This window comes from Astatotilapia calliptera, chromosome 6 (assembly GCF_900246225.1).
Source record: "Astatotilapia calliptera chromosome 6, fAstCal1.2, whole genome shotgun sequence".
NCBI classification, from domain to species: Eukaryota; Metazoa; Chordata; class Actinopteri; order Cichliformes; family Cichlidae; genus Astatotilapia; species Astatotilapia calliptera.
This window is the reverse complement of record NC_039307.1, coordinates 27,218,227-27,239,993: the sequence shown is the minus strand read 5'-3', so window position 1 is coordinate 27,239,993 and position 21,767 is coordinate 27,218,227. Positions and strand designations below refer to the sequence as shown.

Sequence of the window (21,767 nt, the reverse complement as noted above, 5' to 3'; positions counted from 1 at the left end):
GTCATCACATTTTTACTGGCCCCAGTGCCAAAACAAATAGGTCTTCCTGCATTATTGATGAGGGAGGAGCTGTCTAATATCACGTTTGACTGATCAGATTAATGTCCTCTTCCCTCTCTCTCTCTCTCAGCAGGTCCCCTCTGTGTCCCGCTCTGCCCTGAAGTCAGAGCAGCTTGATCAATGGTATTGATGACAAGATGCTAATAGCAGATGCTAATAGGGTCGGTATGAGTAATAGACCGAGGTTGCCATTGATCTGCAGAGTTAGCATCTAATGCTAAAACAGCTGATTCAACCGCATAGTTGGACTAAAAGTGCCACCCTTGCTAGGTGTGTGTGTGTGTGTGTGTGTGTGTGTGTGTGTGTGTGTGTGTGTGTGTGTGTGTGTGTGTGTGTGTGACTGCAGGGAGTGAAAGTTAGATAACAATGCTTAAGGCCATTTTTTTCTACCAATATGAAGGCACAATATGTACAAACACGCAGTAAGATTTATATCTAAACACAAAGCTGAAGTCAAACACTGGCACTGGCTTGTCTATCTCACATAAATTATGTCCTCCCTTATTCAAGATTCATAACTTATTAGACTAGGCAAGCAATTTCAATCCAAGAACTTGGAAGTGAAGGGGTCTTTTGACAGCAGGTTTTAGTCCTAATATGAAGCACAGATGCTTTTAATGACATTATTGATGGCTCTGATCTTTTCAGAAATCCTTGTAAGTTAGGAAAGAAGGAAAGCGAGCCAGCAGAAACCAGAACCGTGAAACTTGGTGGAATTCATCCATCTGTAATTTTAGCACTGGACAGCGTTTTTCCTGCTGTGAAATATCAGATGTCCTTCTGTAAAAACAGACTTCTGAGTCAGTGAACACAGGCTGCTTTAAATCAAATCGGATCTGCCCTTTGTGGAGGTAAATATATGGTATAGAATAAATAAGCTGTAATATCAAAGTAAAGTTACACTGAGCTAAGTATCTCCAGACAGGCGTTCAGGTAAGTTTCAAAAAGGCTTTTACCACAGGGCCAACATCCCAACCTCCTTTAGCTACAGAACAGGCACGTTTCTGGGAGTGTTGGTGTGAGAGTGGTTCAGTCAGATTTACAGGTAAGTACAAGGCTGGCTCATATATCTCATATATTCAAGAAGCACTGTGAGCTGACAAAGGGGTCGGGAAAGCAGTTCAAAGATGCCTGAGCTATACAGGCTGAATGTGAGTAGAGCCACAATCTAAAAGTGAGTGCAGACAAGAGTCAGGTTTAAGTGCTGTCACTGAAAGACAAAAAGCTGCCATGCCAACAACAGGTGTGTCCTCTCTGGACCACACCCACCTCCGTACACGCACACAGAGGAGAGGGAGAGACAAACAGATCTTTCAATCTGAGCATCAGGATGGGGAATAAAGATGAATGTGACGTAGTCATTTGTGCCGGTTTCAGTTAATGAGTATTTTAGAAATTACTGATCTGCCAGGCATTATATGGGCACACTGAGCATTAGTTAAACGTCACTCCTCACCAGATGCGCAGTCAAAGTGAAGTGGTTAAGTGAACAAATCCATGAAAACACAAGCTCACTGTTTCTTACTTGTTCTCATTGCTGTTTGTTAAAGGTCAGTCACACCCACACATCTGTTTTCACTTATTCTGCCTGATTAGACCTCAGTTTGGAGTTGCTAAAATTGCATGAATCCACTGCACTATGCATTAATGTGCAAGGGGGAAAAAACGATATATGTAAAGTGATTAGAAGAGTCAAACTGACATCAGAAATTGAGTCCATGCCAACACAATTTAGAGATGATGTCCACTGTAACCAACCTTAATATTAATAAAATATTTACAAAAACAAAATAATTACATTCAGTGTTTAACAGAAATTCTGAATGTAACAAAATCATTTTCTTTTGAATTAAACATTTTTTTATTATCCTGATTTATAAAACTTCTTTTTTCTTACTCGTTTGAACATTGCTATACTGCTGGTATACAAGATCGAGAAGCTCCTGCAATGATCTTACTTCCCTTTTTTTTTAATTGTTTTTGCTTTTTACCAATAAATTCATAAACTATAACATAAGTTTAAGTTTATGCAGAAATGAGCTGTTTCTATAAAAAAAAGAGAAGGCTAAAAGGTTACCAAGTCAGAGAGATGCACAGCGTTGCTGCACTCAAACAGAATAGAAATCTACATCAGAATTTTATATTCTCATCTTATTTGAGCTGTAAAATGTTTAAAATGCAAACATCATCTTCTTATACAATAATCAAACAGGCACGTGCTTGTACCAGAACATCAAACTTGGTTTGGTAAGTCAGAATTTGCAGTAGTGATTGTTATATGACCATTTCACGGATGGGTGTTTGCTATAATTATAGGCGGTAACTTCTCCAACCATCCGTAAGCAACACCTTATGGCAACAGCTGTGAGCACTGAAAACCTAAAACTATATGCTGTTAGATGAGCTGACATCATAAAGTGAAATTCTTTTGCTCATGAGGAAATAAAGAAACCATAAATAAAATGACTTTGTTAACAGATTTGAGGCATTAATGCAAAACTTCTGCTGAATGTTTCCCCTGTAATCCACTGTGGCATCTCGCCATCGGGCCTATTTTTAGGGACTGTTTCTCCATTTCCTTGCAAACAGCAAATGCTTTCCAAATTATCCCTGTAAAAAAGTAAAAAGCTCAAAATAGAGGGGCTATTTTGAGCTTTTAATGAAAACCTAATAAAGGCTTTAGCCTTACCCATTTGCTCCCATCCATCAGCCTCATTAAGAAGTGAACAACTGCAGTTGCTCTCACCCAAAAAGAGCTGAAACAAAAGAGACCAGACGGCAGTTCGACAACATAAAGAGGGGAGTTTTATTGATTTGTTTATTCTTTACATTGTTTAAACCATTTCCATAGCCATACATTCAATAAATCCTTTCTGAGCTCTAAAATGAAGTGAACTGCATCCATGTAAGTCAGCCAACTGTCCACTCAAAAGATTCATGTTGCAGTAAACATGAATCTTCCTTCGTTATGTTTTACAGTATTTCCTGTGTAGTGCACATACAAAGGAATGGCTTTGGGTTGACTGATTTATTAGTGTCATGATCGTGGTTCTTCATATTTTTTTAGTTACAAAAAAAAACTTTTCTTGCTATACCTAGTTCATAAATACAGTATATATTATAATATTATAACCATTCATCTTGTGCTGGAATCAAAGCTGTGCTGCAGTTTTAAAAAAATCGTAACATCAATAACGTATATGGAAACTAGCTTGCCTGTATAGACTGTTTACAATATGATGTTTACAGTGATTTTACAGTGTTTTCAATGTCCCTGATTATCTCAGTACCGTAGTGCGACATCGGCTTTATTTTACAGGAAAAAAACAGCACGAGTATCAGAGTGTGTGTTTACAGCTACTCAGACTTGGAAGGTTTCGTGTGTAGTAGCGTTGTGTATGTATTGGTACTAAAGCCTGGAGAAACAGAGACATTTAAAACAGGAGGGGAAATGAATACTTATAGACAGAGCCATGTGGCAATCATGTAAACAGATCTTTTACATACATTATTACTCAGTCAGTCATTCATTGGATATATAGGTGAGTGCCATGGTTACCAATCACGTGTACGATAAAGAACACAATACCACGGAAGTCAAGACCAATCTCACTGCCAGCAAGTTGCCTGCAAATTCCTCCTTTTGTCTTTCACTGCGCGCGCAGGATATTCAAACAATCTACAGGAGTGTGAGGCAAACTCTTACATTAATAAACAACAAAATTAATTAAAGTAAGAATGGAGAGAACACAATCAAAAGAAAGAAGTAGAAGAAGAGACAATATATTCTTTTTCAGAGCGGACGGGCACACAGAACGTTGACTATATTACATCGAATTGTGGATGCTCCGATCGTCAGCGAGACAAAATCGTTAGAAGTTCAGTGTCTCTGACATCATCTTCCACCAATCCATCAGCTCCTCCCGCTCCTCCTCCTTCCTCTCCATCAGGGACTCCAGCTCAAAATCCACCTGAGACACACAAGATACAGCAGCTGAGAACCAAGGAGGATCCAACGGACTTTGGAGCTAATGTGTTGGTTTTGTAAGTTGTTCTTTAACTAGAAACTTTTCTATTCATTCATTCAAATGTTGCTTTTTTTCCTATTTTCTCTATCCAAACATTGATTGTATCGACAGGCAGGCATTAGGATGGAATCAATACTGGATATTTTGTTGCTATTCTTTAATTCCAATATGTAAAATATGTATTAGTTTTTTGGAAATGAAAAAAATACATCTCAAACCTGCTCTATAAAGAATAGCAGAACCTTTTTGTGTTTATTGTCACGTCTACAGACGGAACAGAAGATGATCCAAAGGGTTTTAGAAACAGGCACATTTACACTCCAGGTCTCCAAAAAAAAAAAAACAATTTCAAAATACATGAAAAGCTGAAAGGTGTGTTTTATTGTGGAAACTTATTATTGTGGAAAGTAAAAATCACAGTGATTTATTGGTCACTAAAATGTTCAGAATTTGCTAAGTCATGACACATTGCTCTCCTGCTCATACCTCTAGGTTAAAAGGAATACTGGAGCTGTATTTACCGGAATCACACCAAACGTTTCAGTATGACACACGAGTCGTTTATATGTTGAAGTTTAACATATAAACTATGATAGGTGTATTTGGTCTATATGATAGGTTTTCTGCACTTCTTGAGCTCAGTTGGTGTCATCGCACTTAATCCACAGTTACAGGTGGCCACATGTAGATGAATATCACTGCTTTCTTTGATCTCTCTCCAGGCTTTTACTGACTCAGAACAGATCGCAGCATCGAACAGCGATGTAGCAGCACCATCGACCAGGACAGGGCCGGTTGGAAGACAATTCTATTAAACTACAACTGACACCAGATCTTATCTTAAAACACTAACAGGGTTATCATGACCCCCCATATGAGACCATATCAACATAATAATAACATCTTTACTGTCATTGCACATATGCAATAAAATCGAATGCAATCTATAAGCGCAGACATCTGAAAAAAGGATAAAAATGTCTTGTATGTCAAAAAGAAATCTATGAAGGTCTCTAAAAGTAGCCATTTTCCTGTGCCTTCAGTGCGCGATTCATTCTCTTTTAAAATTTGCACAGTTCCAGCAGTGTTTAGTGCAGTTATTACTTCAGCTTTTTCATCTGTTTGTCCTTGTTTTTAATGTCCTGAAAAGTCTGGGCAGAAGTTCAAAAACAGCAGAACTGATTCCATCTGATAATAAAGACTCTGTGATGCAACTGGAAGCTTTGAAAAGATTCTTTAGCTATTAGTTGATAAACTAAAGCATCCTCCATGACAGGAAAACAACTGGTTCTCTAGAAATTAATCTGGGCAATCTTAAGATTGTTAACAGGGCTGGTAAGAAGAAAAAAATAGAGACTCTGATATCTTTTATCAAGAATATGCAATCCAGACTGATTTTGAATAGAATTCAGTTTAAATACTCATAATCATTTTTCTGCTGCAGACTCACTTGGTAGCTTGCAGACTTTAAAAATTCTGCCCTACAAATTCCGTCCTATGCAGCTTGACATGAGGGCTTCTGAGTGAACAAACTCTCCTCCCTTTGTTACTCATACTAAGCACTTAACAGCTGTTAAACGTTTAGTGGCTTATTGTGAACAGACACTTCAACCGAGACCTTACATTATTACGTAGGCGGTGCCAACATTCGTCAGACATCCAGCATCTGATGTGTTTGTGGTGTCTGCTGGAGGGACCAAGGTTCAGTGACTTATTCTAGATTGTATATTTTCATATAGGTGTAGGGTTTAGAGATCCAGAAAATATGGCTGGGAAACTTCCACTCAGGTTACCTTCTGGAAAGATAAAGGACCCCACAGGGAATGTGATGGGTCATTTGTTTGTGTGTCTTACCCTGGTTGCAGGGCTGTAGGGTACAGCCACCTTCTTGATGACAGTCAGGTATCCAGGGGCAGAGGCTGCCACTTTGTAGTTTCCTGGAGCCAGTAGGCGCCAATAGTCTCCATCTTTGGCTATAAAATACAGATTGTCTTATTAAAATGTGTTTAACCAACACACTGATGCTCAGAGCAGCTCCGAGCAACAACTGCAGTACCCACACTATCCACGAGATGGAGGCATTGCACCATCTCTCCGTCATATTTCTCACATGGAGCAAGTAAAAGCTGTGATAGCACTTGTGCTTTGTGAATTGTGTGAATTTACCTGTGGTGATGTCATGGTCAATACCCTCCACAGATACAGTGGCATTGGAAATAGGGTTGCCCTGAAGGTCACGGATAAAGCCCTTAACACCACGGTGAACCTGCACACAATGCGCACATTGACACGTGAAGAACATGTTCCCTCTAGGACTGATGGCAGCATTTTTTCAGGTGTAAAAGATTTGTTCGTTTTTGGTGGAGAAGATGTAATGTAACAGTGTCCTCAGCAGAGCATTGAGCATTTAATAAATATAGAGCTTTTTCTGGTTGAGCAATCTCTTGTGAGCAAACAAAGGAAGAAGTGGCATCACCACAAATTAGTGTCTGACGTCTGGATGGGCAGTTGCAACTCTGACGGCGTGAGGCGGCATTACGTGTCCGATTATGTGGTTCCTTTTTACCATCAAAGTCACGATTCTTTCACCTCCATTAGCAGAATTAGTCACATAAATCCTGCCAGATCCAACCTATGATCTGAAAATATGTTGTGACTGTGAAGGTCAATTTTGCTCTTATAGATGACACATTTTGCAGTTTATTTCAAGCATTAGCACTTATAGACTTGAGATTGCAAGCATTGGTATTGTCTCTGGGTCAGCTGTGCAAATGGAAGAGACTGCAAACCGTGATTTATGGCATCTGTATTTAGAGTCCTGCCTACCTGCTCGATGTAGTTGACGAGCGAGTTGCGGTTCTGCTCCCAGTAGCTCTTCAGCGTTTCCTCATTGGGGAACTTGTCGCAGCTGAGCTCCAGAGTGATCTCGAAACTGTTGCTGCTGAGATAGTTGAAATCCTGCATTCCTGTAAACCGCAGAGAGAAAGAAAGCAAAACCGAAAAAGTCAACAGAATTCAGGATTATATATTTGAAAATGGGTTAACCATTTACCTGAAAACAATATACATAGTTAAATACAGTGACTTGAGAAAGTCTTCACACCCACGTCACCTTGTTCAGTTTTGTTATGTTGCAGCATGATGCCATCAATTCTTTTTTTCCTCATTAATCTACACACACTACCCCATACGGACAAACTGAAAACAGAATTTTTGTAACATCCTTCCATTCTCTTTGGCTTTTCAGGGTTGCGGGCACACTGGAGCCTATCCCAGCAGTCTTAGGGTGAGAGCCAGGGTACACCCTGGGCAGGTCACCAGTCTGTCGCAGGGCTAACTCATACAGACAGACATTCACACCTATGGGCAATTTAGAATAACCAGTTAACCTAACCCCAATAACTGCATGTCTTTGGACTGTGGGAGGAAGGCAGAGTACCTCAAGAGAACCCACGCAAGCACAGGGAGAACATGGAAACTGCACACAGAAAGAAAGAAAGACCTGATGGTGCAATTGAACTCAGGACCTTCTTGCTGTGAGGCAACAGTGCTAACCACTGTGCCACCATACTGCCCGCTTTTGGTAACATCTACATAAGAATTCAAGCCTATTGCAAAAAAACATATTAGCTCAATCCCTCCAGTTTCTCTTGACCATTGCTGAGACATTTCTACGCCTTGACTGAAGTCCACCTGTGGTAAATTTAATTGCCTCTCTATAGAAGGCCTCGTGGCTGACAATGCATATCACAGCAAAAACTGTGAGCTCAAATTAACAGCCTAGAGAGCTCAGAGACAGGGTTGTTGCAAAGCCCAGATCTGGGGAAGCCTACAAAAACTTTTCTGCTGCATCAGAGTTCCCATGAGCACAGACGCCTCAGATGGAAGAGGTTTGGCGCAACCAGGACTCTTCTGAGAGCTGGTGGCTTGGCCATACTGAGCAATCAAGGGAGAAAGTCCTTATTGAGAGGTATGCTTTAGTTGCCTCTTACCTCCAGGCACACTGTACCAGGCCCCGCCGTTAGTGATGCCGTCTTTGAAGCTGGAGTCGTCATCGTTCTTGCGACACGGGGCTCGGTGAGGATCGGACATGACGGGGTTATACATGGAGTAGGCTCTAGCCAAAGACTTGAACATCACATCATCCGGACTGGCGCTGTACTCATGCGTGGATCCTTAATGAGAGGAAAGAGAACAAACAAGCGCTCGCCATTTAGAGAGCGGCTATGATGAAGTGTTAGCAGAAAACGTGTGCCTGCTCAACACATTTTGTTTGCTTTGAGCGATGACGCAGAGGAACCGGCCGGTGGAAAGATTTTCCATCTGATTTAAATCAAATTTACGGCATTCTAAAGAAAAGGGACTAAAATGTTTGCTGTTACATAAACGGTTCAAATATTTATCTTGATAAACATCCTCACATGAAAGAAAGGAACAGTTTACATACAGTTTAACAACCCAAACAGGAAAAACAGGTGTGGGAGTGATCTCTTCTACTAAAGGCGAAGCAAAAACTTCACTTGCTCTGTTTGGGAAGTTTTAAATGTGGATATTTGGGTCGCATCATCAGGAATCATATCTGCGATGATGATGATGATGAAGAGCAGCGCCAGTGTTTTATAATGTTTTTTTCTTTTCAGTGGAGGGAATAGGCTTCAATAAAACTCAAATGGACTCTAAAATGTGATATAAATGTCCTTATACTGTGTGTGTGTGTGTGTGTGTGTGTGTGTGTGTGTGTGTGTGTGTGTGTGTGTGTGTGTGTGTGTGTGTGTGTACCAGTGCGGGTTTCATCATATGGATAGTTGGCCACAACGTCTCCTCCATGCAGGTTTGCCGAGAGGACGAAGGGGATGTCCATGATCCAGTGGATCACAGCCTTGGTCTCTGGAGCCAGCTGCAAATGTGAAACATTAAAAAAATTACAATTACAATAATGTTTAGATAATAAATGTCTAAAGCAATATCACCTTCGACCTACACAAACTCAAAAAAAGGATTCTTGACCCTCAATAAACATGGTACAATAATTTTGAATAAAATGCAGTTGAAATATATCAAATCAAAGTTGTATTTATTCAACTGATTAATCATTAAGGAAAATATGCTTGGTATAAACTGAATGCATGCCAGTCAAGTCAATTTAATTTGATTAGATTCCATTAAATTTCATGTACGTATGTCACAAAATTAGAATTTACAAGTAATCAAATTACTTAATATTCAAAGGATTTCCCATCAAATTTGGTTACTTTTGATGAATGAACATGAAAGGGGTAATAATAAATGAAAATGCCATTTTTGAATTGCTAGTTATCAATTCATCATTTCTGCACATGCACACACAAAAAATGCCACCCACACACACACACACACACACACACACACACACACACACACACACACACACACACACATAGTGGACACCCCACTCCAGCGGGTGGTGAAGGAAGCTGGCAGAATTATTGGAACAAGTCTGCCAGAGATCAGTAATATCTTCCCCACTCGCTGTCTGAGGAGGGTGCACAGTATCCTGCGGGACCAACATCACCCTGCGCGCCACCTTTTCCATCTGCTGCCCTCAGGGAGAAGGTACAGGTCTATACAGGCCAGAACATCCAGACTGGCCAACAGCCTGTATCCACAGGCTGTGAGGCTCCTGAACTCTCTGCCCCCCTCTCACGGACAATAACCATATCCAACTTCTTAATAGCAATGAACTGGTCTGCATTGGTGCATCATATCTTTATTCTCTTCCCCCTCCTGCCCCCCCCCTCTTTCTTAAATAGATAACTATCATATCTGATATCATATCTCACAGTACAATAATATTGAATGGGTTGCATTGTTGTATTTTGTCATGTTTCTCAGGTCTTTGTCTGAATTTCTACGAACATTATTGCTAAGGATTGTCTTATTGCATTGGAGTCACACTGGGTTAAATATGTACACTTGGGTTTTAAGGGGTATTTATTATTTTCTTCTTTTTTTGGGGTTGTATGGAAGCCCCAAACGCAATTTCATTGTTCTTGACAATGACAATAAATAAATAAATACTAAATACTAAATACTAAATGAAAACAGACCAGAGCAAATGGACTATTTATTCCTTTCTGTGCAACATTTCTTAAAAATATTTAAAATAAAGTTCTCAATGTTAATATCATTTATTAATGAACTTATATAAGCATATTTATTACATAGCTTGAATTAGCTTGTTTCTGAGTGACACAGAAAGGGTGAATAAGACTCAAACATTTGAGTCTTAGCATTATTATTGCTACTTCAGTCTTTTCATGGTAAGTAAGAAATAACGGCCACCTTATCCTGTAATCAGTAAGTCAGTTTGTTTTACCTTGGTGTTTTCATCCACAGCCTTCTTCATGTTCTGCAGCAGGTGGTTGTTGGCTCCGCCTTCCCGCTCGTTGATGTAGATGATGCGGTCCAGATCAGGGAAGTTACGATTTAGATCCACCCCCTGCGCATTACTGCGGCCCACAAACCAGTCCTTAATCTCTCCGGGCTGCACAGTAAACAGAAATGAGATGGGGACAGATTAAAAGACAGTGTCTGGAGCTTTAATAGATGCTGCTCTTGCTGTGTAGGTGTAATTTAAAGACTTGTGGTTCCTAAATGACTGTTTGCAGGGCTGCAAGCTTAAACTGTCCAGACGTAAAGTTCAAAAAGTGATTTTTACGTGCTGTTTCTTCACCTGTGAGGCGGCTTTCTCAAAGCCGTCGGGGTTCATTGACGGCATGAGGTGGATGCGGGTGTTGTGGATGAGATCGATGATGGTCTCGTTGCCCTGCTGGTACTGGTTGCACAGGTACTGAGCCAGGTAGATGAGCAGCTCTCTGCCCACCGCCTCGTTGCCATGCATGTTGGCGATGTATTTAAACTCAGGCTCACCTGCAAGAAACCAGAAGGCTCCTGTTGAGTCACTGTCACACAGACGTAACTGTGACTGGACATAATGTAACCATCCCTGTTGTGAAGAGCAGGTTTTTGGCCGAGAGGCAGAACTGAACACACATCTCACAAAGGAGGAGGATTTGACAAAGCTGACAATGAATCAGCATAAACCACTCTCACGTAATCTCACAAAAAGAAAAAAATGCACACATACAGCTGGCCACATCGACACTATAGCGGGAAACCATCATGGAAACAATCTGTTATCTCCTCGGGACCAAACAGGTCGCATTATGATTTGTTATGGAAGTTATCGTGGACACAGAGGACGTCCACGCTCGAGGAGTGACGAACACACTGACTCATCAACAGAAAGGTTACATCATATCAAACGTCGAGCCCAGTGCTCCTCTGGACAATAATGAGAGAGACATAGTGGATTAAGCAGCGACTGTGTCACACACTGTTCTGTCAGACACGTGGCACCGAGGAGCCTGCTGATGATGGGTTTGAGAGAGAATTTAACTCAAAACACCAAAATTAATTCCCCAAATCACTGATTAACAGTCACCAACTATGATTACTGATGATTGATTAAAACCTACTAATTAACAAAGTCACTTAAAGTCATTCCAGTTACCAAATTATCAGTGTATTTTACACTTGGGGATAGTATTTTATTATTACGTCTTTTACGTCTATTAAATATGAAGGTGTTTGTCTGAAATGAGGCAGGAGGCCGTACATGGCAGGTTCAAATGCCAATCTAATTTTGGATTTTTTTCAAAAGCTTTTAAAGGTTTTACAAGCCAATCTTCACCACAGTGAGCTCTTCAGATCACCAGAAAAGTGGGTAAACGGCAAATGGACTGCTTCTTATTTCAACTTTTCCACTCAAAGCACTTCAAACAACAAGTCTCGTTCACACACACACAATCATACGAGCACTTTTTTCCTTCTTTGTAACATTCACACGCATTCACAATCTGATGAGGACAGTTTGGCATGCAGACTGTAACAGCCAAGGATCAAACCACCAACCCTGGCGATTATTAGATGACCTGCTTACCTCCAGAGCCGCAGCCACTCATTTGTTATCAGTTACATTTCAGATTTTTAAAACATTTATGTTTTGCAAATAATGGATTTGTCAACAGTAAAAACTGTGTACTGGTCACTTGTAGTTGTCATGGAAACTTGCCACCTTGTCTGCAAACACTCACCAACAACTTATTAAGCAGTATTTAAAAAAAAGAAAGAAAAAGTAAAAGTTGTGCTTACCACTGAGACCAAAAAGATGCAACTTTAACTGTGAAGGTGGACGGCTTATGTTTCTGCTTTGTGTCAGTTTTTCTAATTTTTCCCTACAGCTCGAAAAGTAAATGCTGAGTGTTTGCAGGCAACATTGCCTCAACGCAAGATGATTTTTGGTAGAGCAATTTCACCCCTCACCAAATGATCAGGGGATACACATTAGTCCTCACTGAACAGTTACCAGTCAGCATCTAGACCTGTGTGACTGGATGACAAATCTTTAAGAAATGTACTTTTATCCTTGCTCACTGAACGTCTGTGTTTAATACACATATTACTGTATTGCGCCAGGGTCGTAGTCTGATATCCTGATTATGTTTTGCACATTTCAACATCCTGTCCTGTTTTTGAGAACCTTGGATCTGAGTTGATTCTAAATTTGGTTCCTTTCTTTGTATTTATCTAAAAATATACACTGTACCATTTGGTGGATTTACTGTTATTGGCCACGTCAGTGCGTGGGTAGAAAAACTGCATCTGCTTTTCTTTATCAAAGGTGATCTTGCTTTCATATCTAAAAGCTATTTCTGTCTTGAGCCCAGTGAATTTGCCTTGTAATAAACCCACATGATCCCACCATCTGTTTTAGATACTAATTAGGCTCTTCATCTATACAAATATATACAAAACACGGACAAGTTTGAAATTGGACCTATTTAAAGCCCTTTAACAAAATGACAAAGAAGAAAACGTATGAGCTGCAGCGAGCTGTAAACATTCTTTGATTGGCTATGAATCGAAGATTAATGGCTTTCTGCGGCTGCACGAGAACAAAGTCTTTTGTTCAGATCGGTTACAAGTTATAAAATGTAGTTTGAGAATGGCAGATGTTGAAAAGCAAGCGAGTATCCAAGTGTGCTGAAGCCAAATCGCTGCAGGGTGCTGGTTTTACTGAGAACTGTGTTTTTATTGTTCTTCCTTCTACCCTGATTGGGTCATTTCGTTGTCCTTATTTTTCCACTAAAGAATAATGACTATTATTATTCTGTGTATCTTATATATATTCTTCTACAACTAAATTATTGTATAAAATGCTTTCAAGACTTTTTAAATCCATTTTGGCTGTACTCTTCATGTATTTGTAGAGTAATGCCAGCAGCTTCATGCGTGAGTAATACACACACACACCACCCAGCCACATCTGGTAGTCAGGTTATTTTTAAATGTTTGAATCTCCTCACAGTTGCTACTAATGATTTCAAGCCTGCAATTAACTCTTTCTGTCCTGGCGTTGCTGGATGTTTTTGTTTTTACAGCCTTCAGAAGCCCGACAGAGCTGCCATATGCATGTGCACACACACTCAAACACACACACTTTGATGTTGCATTCAGCCAAAAAATGAGTTACTGTGTTTCAAGCTATTAAACAGATGCTCAGTATCGTGAGACATTTCCCGTCTCCCTTACGAAACACGCTTTTATGCTGTTGAACTCCATGTTAGCATGCAGACTACAGAGCTGTGCATGTTTATTTAGAACCCATATATGTGCAGACTCATGTAGCTAGTTATGAGGTGACATGAGGAGTACGCCTGTCATTTGTTTTCATATGTTTTTTTGCAGATTCACCCTCATTAACACTTCATAACAGCTCCATCTGTTCTGTTTTTACACATGCAAACCCTCCCCCTTATTTCTCAATCTATTCCTCTTTTCTGTTAAGGTCAGAATGAGCTTTAACTCTGACACCCGCGTAAAAAACTGCTCACACATGAAACTGCAAATGTGGATTTTTCAACATATGAAACTGATGTAGCTGAGACCCTTCACTTCTGAAATGTAAGACGTCACCTGTGATAGCATTAGTTCATAACAGGAAACATTCCTATGTGAATTCATCCGTTGTTTCTTTTTATTTTAAAGCTTGAAAGTGAATATGTGGTGTGACCACATTTGTTCCTCAACACAGCCTGAACTCTCGTTGGCAGTTTTCTTCTAACTTCTTTAAGTAGTCTTCAGGAACAGTTTCCAGGCTTCTTCAAGGACACTCGATGCTCTTCTTTGGATGTTTGGTGCCTTTTGTTCTGTTCTCTGTCAAGATGATCCCACAATGCACCAGGCTCTGGGAGGCCAATCCTTGACTGTGTTTTTTTTCTATCCAGGTATGGTTTTTATGTACTGGGATCATTGTCATAACGCTGTTAACCTTCAGATGCCTTTCTGATGGTATTATATAGTGTATCAAAATCATAATTCCATCTGTTATCTTTGAAATTAGAACAGATGATGAGGTTTTTTGATAGGTTGCTAGTAACAAAGTGCATTCAGATACAATTTTAAACTGGATGTTTGCTAAGTCATCTGGTACATGTAAACACCGGTTCACCTCTTGACTAAGGTGCCTTTTTGTGCTTCAGTGATTCATAGATCAGTGTTAAGTTGCTTAGCAAACAAAAGATGTATCTGATTCTTCATCCATCTGAAAATAGCCAGGTACAAGGACTGGATTAAAAATGAGTGAAAAAGCAGCTAATGTCAAAAGAAGAACTTTAAAAGACTTTCAGAAAGTCTGGAGAACTATTACAAATTAAAAGAACTATTAAAAGAAAGTTGGACTCCTGTTGTTTTGAACTGGTGCTACAGTATATAAATTCAATTCAGCTGAACTGAAAAGAAGAAACAAGGGTTGGTGCAAGACTTTTGTACATACATGTTTTAAGTAGTCCACATATGATACTCACAAAAGCAGTTAATATTTAATTTGTAAGGCTGAACAGGTTTTACTAGTATGTAAAATATGACAAAGGTCCAGATCAGCCACATCCTTCATGTGGAAAACATCCCAAAGCCAAAACAGATTCACTTTACAGTGATTCAAATGAGGTGAAGATGAAACCATTAAAAATTTAGTCTAACTAATTGATTAAGAAGAACATCACATCATCTTTCTCTGTTTTCATGGATTTTACATATCACAACTTAACTTCAGTAAAAACTTGAGTTTCCAAATGCTCTTTAACTTTAAATCACTCCCTGCTGCTAAAGGTTAATATGACACATGTGACGCTGCCAAAATCCAATGCATCCTCCGACCTTTGTCACAAATGATCAGCAGCACTAAAGTCTCCTAGGCGACCGAGTAATTATGGCTGCAGCTACAAACGTCATTTGGGAATGACCACATTAAGCACGCTCTCAGTCGTCGTGGCAACCCTGCCAGGGGCAGGTTCTAAGGGAGATAAATGAACTGTGAGAGCGAGTAAACAGACTCTCACTCCGCATCTGTCCGTCTGTCTCGTGCCTGGGTACACAAACACACTCATATACACGCTCACATTACAGACACATGGACAAAGACAAGAGAAAGCTCACCAGTGCTCAGTTTATTTCTACCACATGAAGTCATTTTTTATTCTGACAATTATCTTTAATCTATAGTCTTTGCTTTAGATTCTTTTGGATGGGCATCGATAAAAAAATTCTTGGTATGCGGATGCTCATTCGCTGCTGTAGTCTGTAAATGCTTGATTCCCCCTATCCCCCGTGAATGCACCAGTTTCTGCTGGTGTCTAAACACCTTTCTAAAAACCTGTGAAACTGTTTTCAGAACACAACAACTCACGTCCAAGATTTCAAAGCCTCTACATTTGTAGTCTATAACATAGAACTTGTGCAATTTTTGCCTCTCATTTACACATTAATGGCTGTGCTCTCCTGAAAGAGCACTCTCACAGCCTGTGGGAGCTATAGTTGCTTATAACCGACGCCTGCCAAAAGGGAAAAAGAAAAAGGATCTGCTCTTCTGTACATACCTCAGAAACTGACAAGTGTTAGAAGCAGACTGGGTTTTTTGATTTTTGTGTTTTTAGGACATGGACATCATCAAAATCTTTCAGGATTCCACGATTGAAGACATGGGAGAGAAGTGCCTACATGTCGGCTGTGAAGCCACACAAAAATAAACTGCAAATGAAGAAACAAAAAATAAATAAAATATCAAGAGAGGAAAAAAAAGGAACAAAGAACAAAAAAGTGTAGGAAAGGGTGAGAATAAAAGCAAAGCTGACAGTGGAAGATGGAGGAAAAACATGTCAGAGCAGAGTGAAGGCGAAGAATGAGGAGGAGGTGGTAGATGGCTGTGGGTGTCTGATGTATAATGAATGACCTCTGGCTGATGCCTTGGCCTTTCTTTCATCCATTTTTTTCCATTTCTGCTGTTCCCTTATTCTCCCCGTGTTCTTCTTCACCCTCATCACACTTGCACTCCTGTGACGCTCCTGTTTTTTCAATTATCATTCCTGTCATTTTTAGCTCCTTTTCCCATCAGCACCTCTTGTCTCTCGGCTGTTTTCACCATCTCTACACGAAGCAAAATGTCCTCATTTTAGATCCCCTTCCCCTCCACCGTAATGTCTTCTAACAGGAGCGTGTAGCATTGAAAAGGACAGGTTATAGTCAACACACCCAGTGTCATCTGATATGTTATATTCAGCGGTGTGTCTGCCTGTTATATGCTTTAACCGGGCATCTCAGTCTGTGCTCACTGGGGATTTCACACTTTCACTGTCGTATCATAAAACAGACGGCCGTGCAGTCTTATGACATCTTCCACCTCGTGAGATGGTCTACAGCAGATTGGATCAAGCAGTACCTCATACTGACATATTTTTTTCACCTTCAGACAAAGCCAAGCATATTACAATATAGGGTTTCTCCTACTGGTGTTAGAAACATTGTAAATGGTTCCAGACATGAGAGCCAAAAGAGTTTAACCAGAGCCTCATTTCCCCTGATGAAAAGAAGCTTTTAGCTTAAATATAAGCCAGCTGTGAGATTCAGACTCCTTCAAATGATGGAAGCATTCAAATCCTTTAGTTTGAATAACAATCCTCAAATGGCTCCTTGAGTATCAAAAGTACATAATGTGCACTTTGAGGGACATTCACGTGTTTCTTATGTACAGTTTAAGCGGTGGTAGTAGCCTAACTATATTCAGACAGATTTAATGCAGCAGTTTCCCTTTTAAAAGGTGGATGGTGGAGAAGTGGCATATGATGAATCTACCTGAATACATAAAAATGAAAATACTTGACTTTTTTTTAAAAAAAGCCTACATGTGATCACTTTCTGGCAGGCTGGTGTCAACGGTAAATGAATAACACGCCATTTTCCTCAAATCATTTCACTCTTCCTGTTTCTTTTTCAAGTATCATATCATGCCAAGTAGTTTCAGCCATGAAAAGCCTAGTCCTGAACTTTTCATGCCATCATACAATGTTAAAGGAAATGCCAAGCTGAAAGCGCATATATATGGCACTCGAAACAGGTCTGAAGCGCTGCCCTGTGATGTCGTATCACCGTGGACAGCAGAAAGAATCAGGAAACGCAACATTTACCCCTTTTTAATGGTAAGCTTGTCAGATAACAAGTGTCTAGGCAGACCTGCACATCCAGCGGAATCAGTGCAGTATTGTTTGTTTGAATCATGTGTCTGTCCACCTGGCACACCCCAGTCCATTACTCACTCTCCTTTTTTTTAAAAAGATTTGTTGACAACAAACTGCTGCAGGAAAATATGTGGGTCTTAGCTGCCTCGTGTTCTGCTGAGTTCATTCGTTTCCTGGGAAGGCATTGCTGTCAGCTACAGATTTTTTTTTCACCAGCAACATAACCAAACATAAAGACGAGAAACAAAATCAATGAGAGCAAACCAGGCACTAATTTGGGTTCGGGGGTCTGTTTTGGTGAGTGAGAATGTGACCCATTGAAAATATAGAAAGACCTGCTGATCCAGACTCCATCCACACTATGGGCACTGAATGTATACTAATGTGTTACAAGTATTTATGACTACAGGCAGGTCCAGTGCCGCACCGCATGACAGATGGCTGCTTATTGACAGATGCATCCGCTCAGAACCATCACCATGGTCTTCCCTGAGCCAGACAGTCAGCCAGCCAACCACGAGCCGCTAGTCGGCTCAGTGCACTAAGCCGATCTGTTGCCCCGGCAACAGCTATTTTGGCTCCACCTTAGCTCGAACACACTGCAGGCTCAAATAAAATATGAGCAGGACGCCTTAAAGGAAGCTTGAGTTTTATCCTTCTTGTCAGTTCCCTCCTCTTACTCTGCTCTGCCCCATCTGGAGCTCCTCTCCCTCTGCGCTTCTCTGTTTCATCGTGCTCCTGCCCTCTGTGGATGTTTTGCTCGGCAGAGATGCAGAGGGAGAGGAGGAAAGGGAGGAAAAGGAAAAGGCTGAAGGAGGAGGGGAGGCCCCAGCCCTGTTTAGCGAAGTAGCGGCTTGGAAACTCATCTGGTAGTAATAACGACTCGCTACTGTGACTCATGCCTGCGTACGCCCACTGGACTATTACAGACTTATTTAGTATGTATGGTCATTAGACTCTGTGACCATGTGAGCGGAGTGGCACACCAAACCTGTGGTACACCATTAACGACGCAAAAATACACCCATAGAAAAGATACACCTCTCCACACAAATAAATCCCACAAAATATTACCTTTGTGCTACAATATAACGAGTTTCCGCTTTCCTTTGAAAACTCTAGCTCAGGATTACTGAAATGAAATCAATTATTTCCTGCAGTAGATCATGGCTAAAGCTCCCATTTGGAGAGAGCTGGCTAGGAATCACTAAACCATTCCCAAATGTTCATTAAAGGTTAAATAAACTACAGGCTAGGGTTGGACCAGCAGTGTACCTCTCACTGTTTCCATACTTAAAGCACCCCAATGAGTCTGAGCGGGTCAGCAGTGAGGTTTGGATTAAGAGGTCAAAATGATAAAAGGACTTTATTACTAATGTATGTGAAAAACAAGCCAATGCTCAGTTAGGGATTGGTGTTTTTAATGTTTACCATCATATATACAAATGAAGACATGGATTCCAAGTCTGGCATTTTAAAAAGAGAGCTAAAAGATTAAAAATAAATAAAGAAACCAAAGATTGTTTCAGTGACATCCTTCCAAGAAAGCATAAAGGCTCATATTCCGGGGAAATTTAACCACGGTCGTTTTTCCACAGAGCTTATGATCATTTGGGGCCCTGGAACAAACACCCTCTGTATTTAAAATATTTTGGAAAGCCATCTGATGAGTCTGAAGATGCAGCTTTCCTCCCAAAATGGAAGTTTCCCATCTAGGAGAGGAAAATTTGGCAAAAGGAGAAGGTGGATTGCATCTAAAACGCGGTTAACCACATCTGTAGTTGTTTTGCCTAATGCACCGCATCAGTAAAACTCATCATCTGTTGTTTCATCCAGTAAATAGTACAGAGCACTGAAGCAGATAGGGATGTAATGATAATGACTGTAGAGCCCTGCTAATGACTAATGGGTCCATTTAAGTCAAAGCCTCCTTCCTTTGAATTGAACTTCCTTTTTAAGCTGGAAAGGCTAATTCGAAACACCTCCAAATAGGTCACGGCACGATCTGTGGTGTTTTCTAAGAATCACGAATCGGGATAAGCGCAAAGAGATCATTATCAATCAGCAAAATGGCGGCTTTGCACGGCTGATCCCACTATCTAGATTCATCAGAACTGATGCAGCGGGGCCCTCGCTCGCCCCTTTACGCACAGCACGACCCACCTGCGCTCCTCCTCTGCTGTTATCTCGGGGACACAAGTCATTTTTCTATAACCTTTACACACACACACACACACACACACACACAAATGAGGGCATAGCCAAACTGCTGCTATGCGCAATAGTGCATAATGTATTTGTGTTATCCCAGCGGGTGGTAATGGATTTATATTAGTTCATTCCACGACAGAAAGCAGGGACAAAGGGAGTGGGGATGGTGATGGTCCCGCGCGTTCGGTGTGAAACAGACTTTGTGTTTGCGTAAAACTGACCAGGTTCGTGCGTCCCCGGATTGTCGGACATCTCTAGCACCAGCAGCTCGCGGCCTTCGAAGCTCTCCCCGATGGTATAGATGCGGGTGATGGTCGGACACTGCAGCCACACCGACACCAGCGCTTTCCGCAGCTCCTCATAGCGGTGGTACTCGAAGGAGATCGCCCCGTCGGTACTGGCCGCGCTGACCAGGGTGACTACCGCAGCCCCGAGTATAACAACCGTAAGGAAGTGTTTCATTTTGACGCGTCCTCGTTTTCCTAAGCTTGTCTCCCTGCCTGCCGGCGCCTTGGCTCCGAGCCTTATCTCTGCGCTGCAGCCTCGCTTTAGGCTATAAATATCCTTCCCTCTGCCTCTCTCTCTCTTCCCTCTGAGTGTGATGCGCTGTACCTGAGCTCAGGCTCCCCGTCAACATACTGCGTAAAGCCAGCCACAACCAACCCCACATCCTGTCATAATTTTCAAAATAAACTGAAAAAGCCAAGATTTATTTAAATTGCTTATACACAAGGAAAACTCGTTATTGATAATACAAGAAATAAAAAGGGAGGATGGAAAAAGAACGAAAAGTAAACAAGACAACCCGCAGGTTGCAGCATGGACGTAATAAGTCAGTAGAAGAGTATGAATAAGCACAAATGACAAAATATTACAAAAAAGTTTGTATTATGGCCCTTACAGGAACTCTTTCAGGGCATTATTTATGTTAAAACACGCACATTCAGTTTAGAGAATGCATGCTGCTATAGCTTGAGATGCTTCTGTTGTCATTTCCTGCTCATTTTTGCTTTGTTTTTGTGTCATTTTTTTCTTTTGTAGAAGATATTTTACACAATAATATTCAATATTGCAAAATTAAGGACTATAATCCTAAACCTCACCCCCAACGAGGCATGGCAAGGATCGCTGCCCCTGCCTGAGCCTGGTTCAGCCAGAGGTTTCTTCCTGTTAAAAGGGAGTTTTTCCTTCTCACTGTTGTCAAGTGCTTGCTCATACAGGGCTTTTACCTTACAATATAAAGCACCTTGAGGTGACTGTTGTTGTGATTTGGGGTTATATAAATAAAATTTAATTTATAAAATTTTTTATACACTTAAGTAATCTATTAATTTTTCAAAACAACTTTTCAAAACATGCAGACATGGTCTTAGGCTGTTGAGCAGCACAGTTCACCAAAGCTCCGGTATTAATGTAAAAAGAAAAGGTGTTTTTATTTATTTGTGTGCCATTAACAATTAGAATTTGCCAGTTTTATGTATTGAGTTTTTCCCGGGTCACATAAAATGCCTCACTTCCTCTTTGGTCCTGGCTGCTGTTGGCTCACTTGATGCAGCTGCCTGTGTGCGCTGGACGGAGCTGCGGGGGTGTGTCCACAGTGCAGCAGTGAACCAACTCCATGTACACCGAAAGGCCACAACATTAAATCCACTGACAAATAAAATGAAAAACACTTATCATTTTTGAGAAGATGCTATCTTCACCCAGCAAGCCTCTGGAATGCTACTTTGACACATACAACGGGCCTAAGCATGGCAGCACTTAGTCAGTGTTTCCACTCACTATATTTAAAAAATGTCAATTTAGCAGTAATGGATAAATTTATAGCTCGCTGGCACATATGTTCTTCTCTGAC

General features: G+C 40.7%; 1 protein-coding gene across 1 annotated transcript; it reads right to left on the bottom strand.

Annotated features, from left to right (window-relative positions):
- Positions 1-2,842: 2,842 nt before the first annotated feature.
- cpe (carboxypeptidase E) lies at positions 2,843-20,553 on the bottom strand. Its single transcript, XM_026171432.1, has 9 exons — positions 20,134-20,553; positions 10,801-10,997; positions 10,444-10,611; positions 8,868-8,985; positions 8,081-8,263; positions 6,915-7,054; positions 6,255-6,354; positions 5,943-6,061; positions 2,843-4,031 (listed from the first exon to the last, which is right to left on the bottom strand). The coding sequence occupies exons 1-9, from the start codon at positions 20,372-20,374 to the stop codon at positions 3,933-3,935; spliced, it is 1,365 nt and encodes a 454-aa protein (XP_026027217.1). The 5' UTR covers positions 20,375-20,553; the 3' UTR covers positions 2,843-3,932.
- Between the last annotated feature and the right edge of the window lie 1,214 nt (positions 20,554-21,767).

Bases quoted from the DNA above. Each gene is read 5' to 3' on its own strand.
- cpe (XM_026171432.1), bottom strand. From the start codon at position 20,374: ATGAAACACTTCCTTACGGTTGTTATACTCGGGGCTGCGGTAGTCACC. The intron at 8,264-8,867 runs GTACACACACAC...CCTCTCATTAAG, and splicing joins ATATGATGAAACCCGCACTG to GATCCACGCATGAGTACAGC. The intron at 7,055-8,080 runs GTAAGAGGCAAC...TGCGGTTTACAG, and splicing joins CTGGTACAGTGTGCCTGGAG to GAATGCAGGATTTCAACTAT.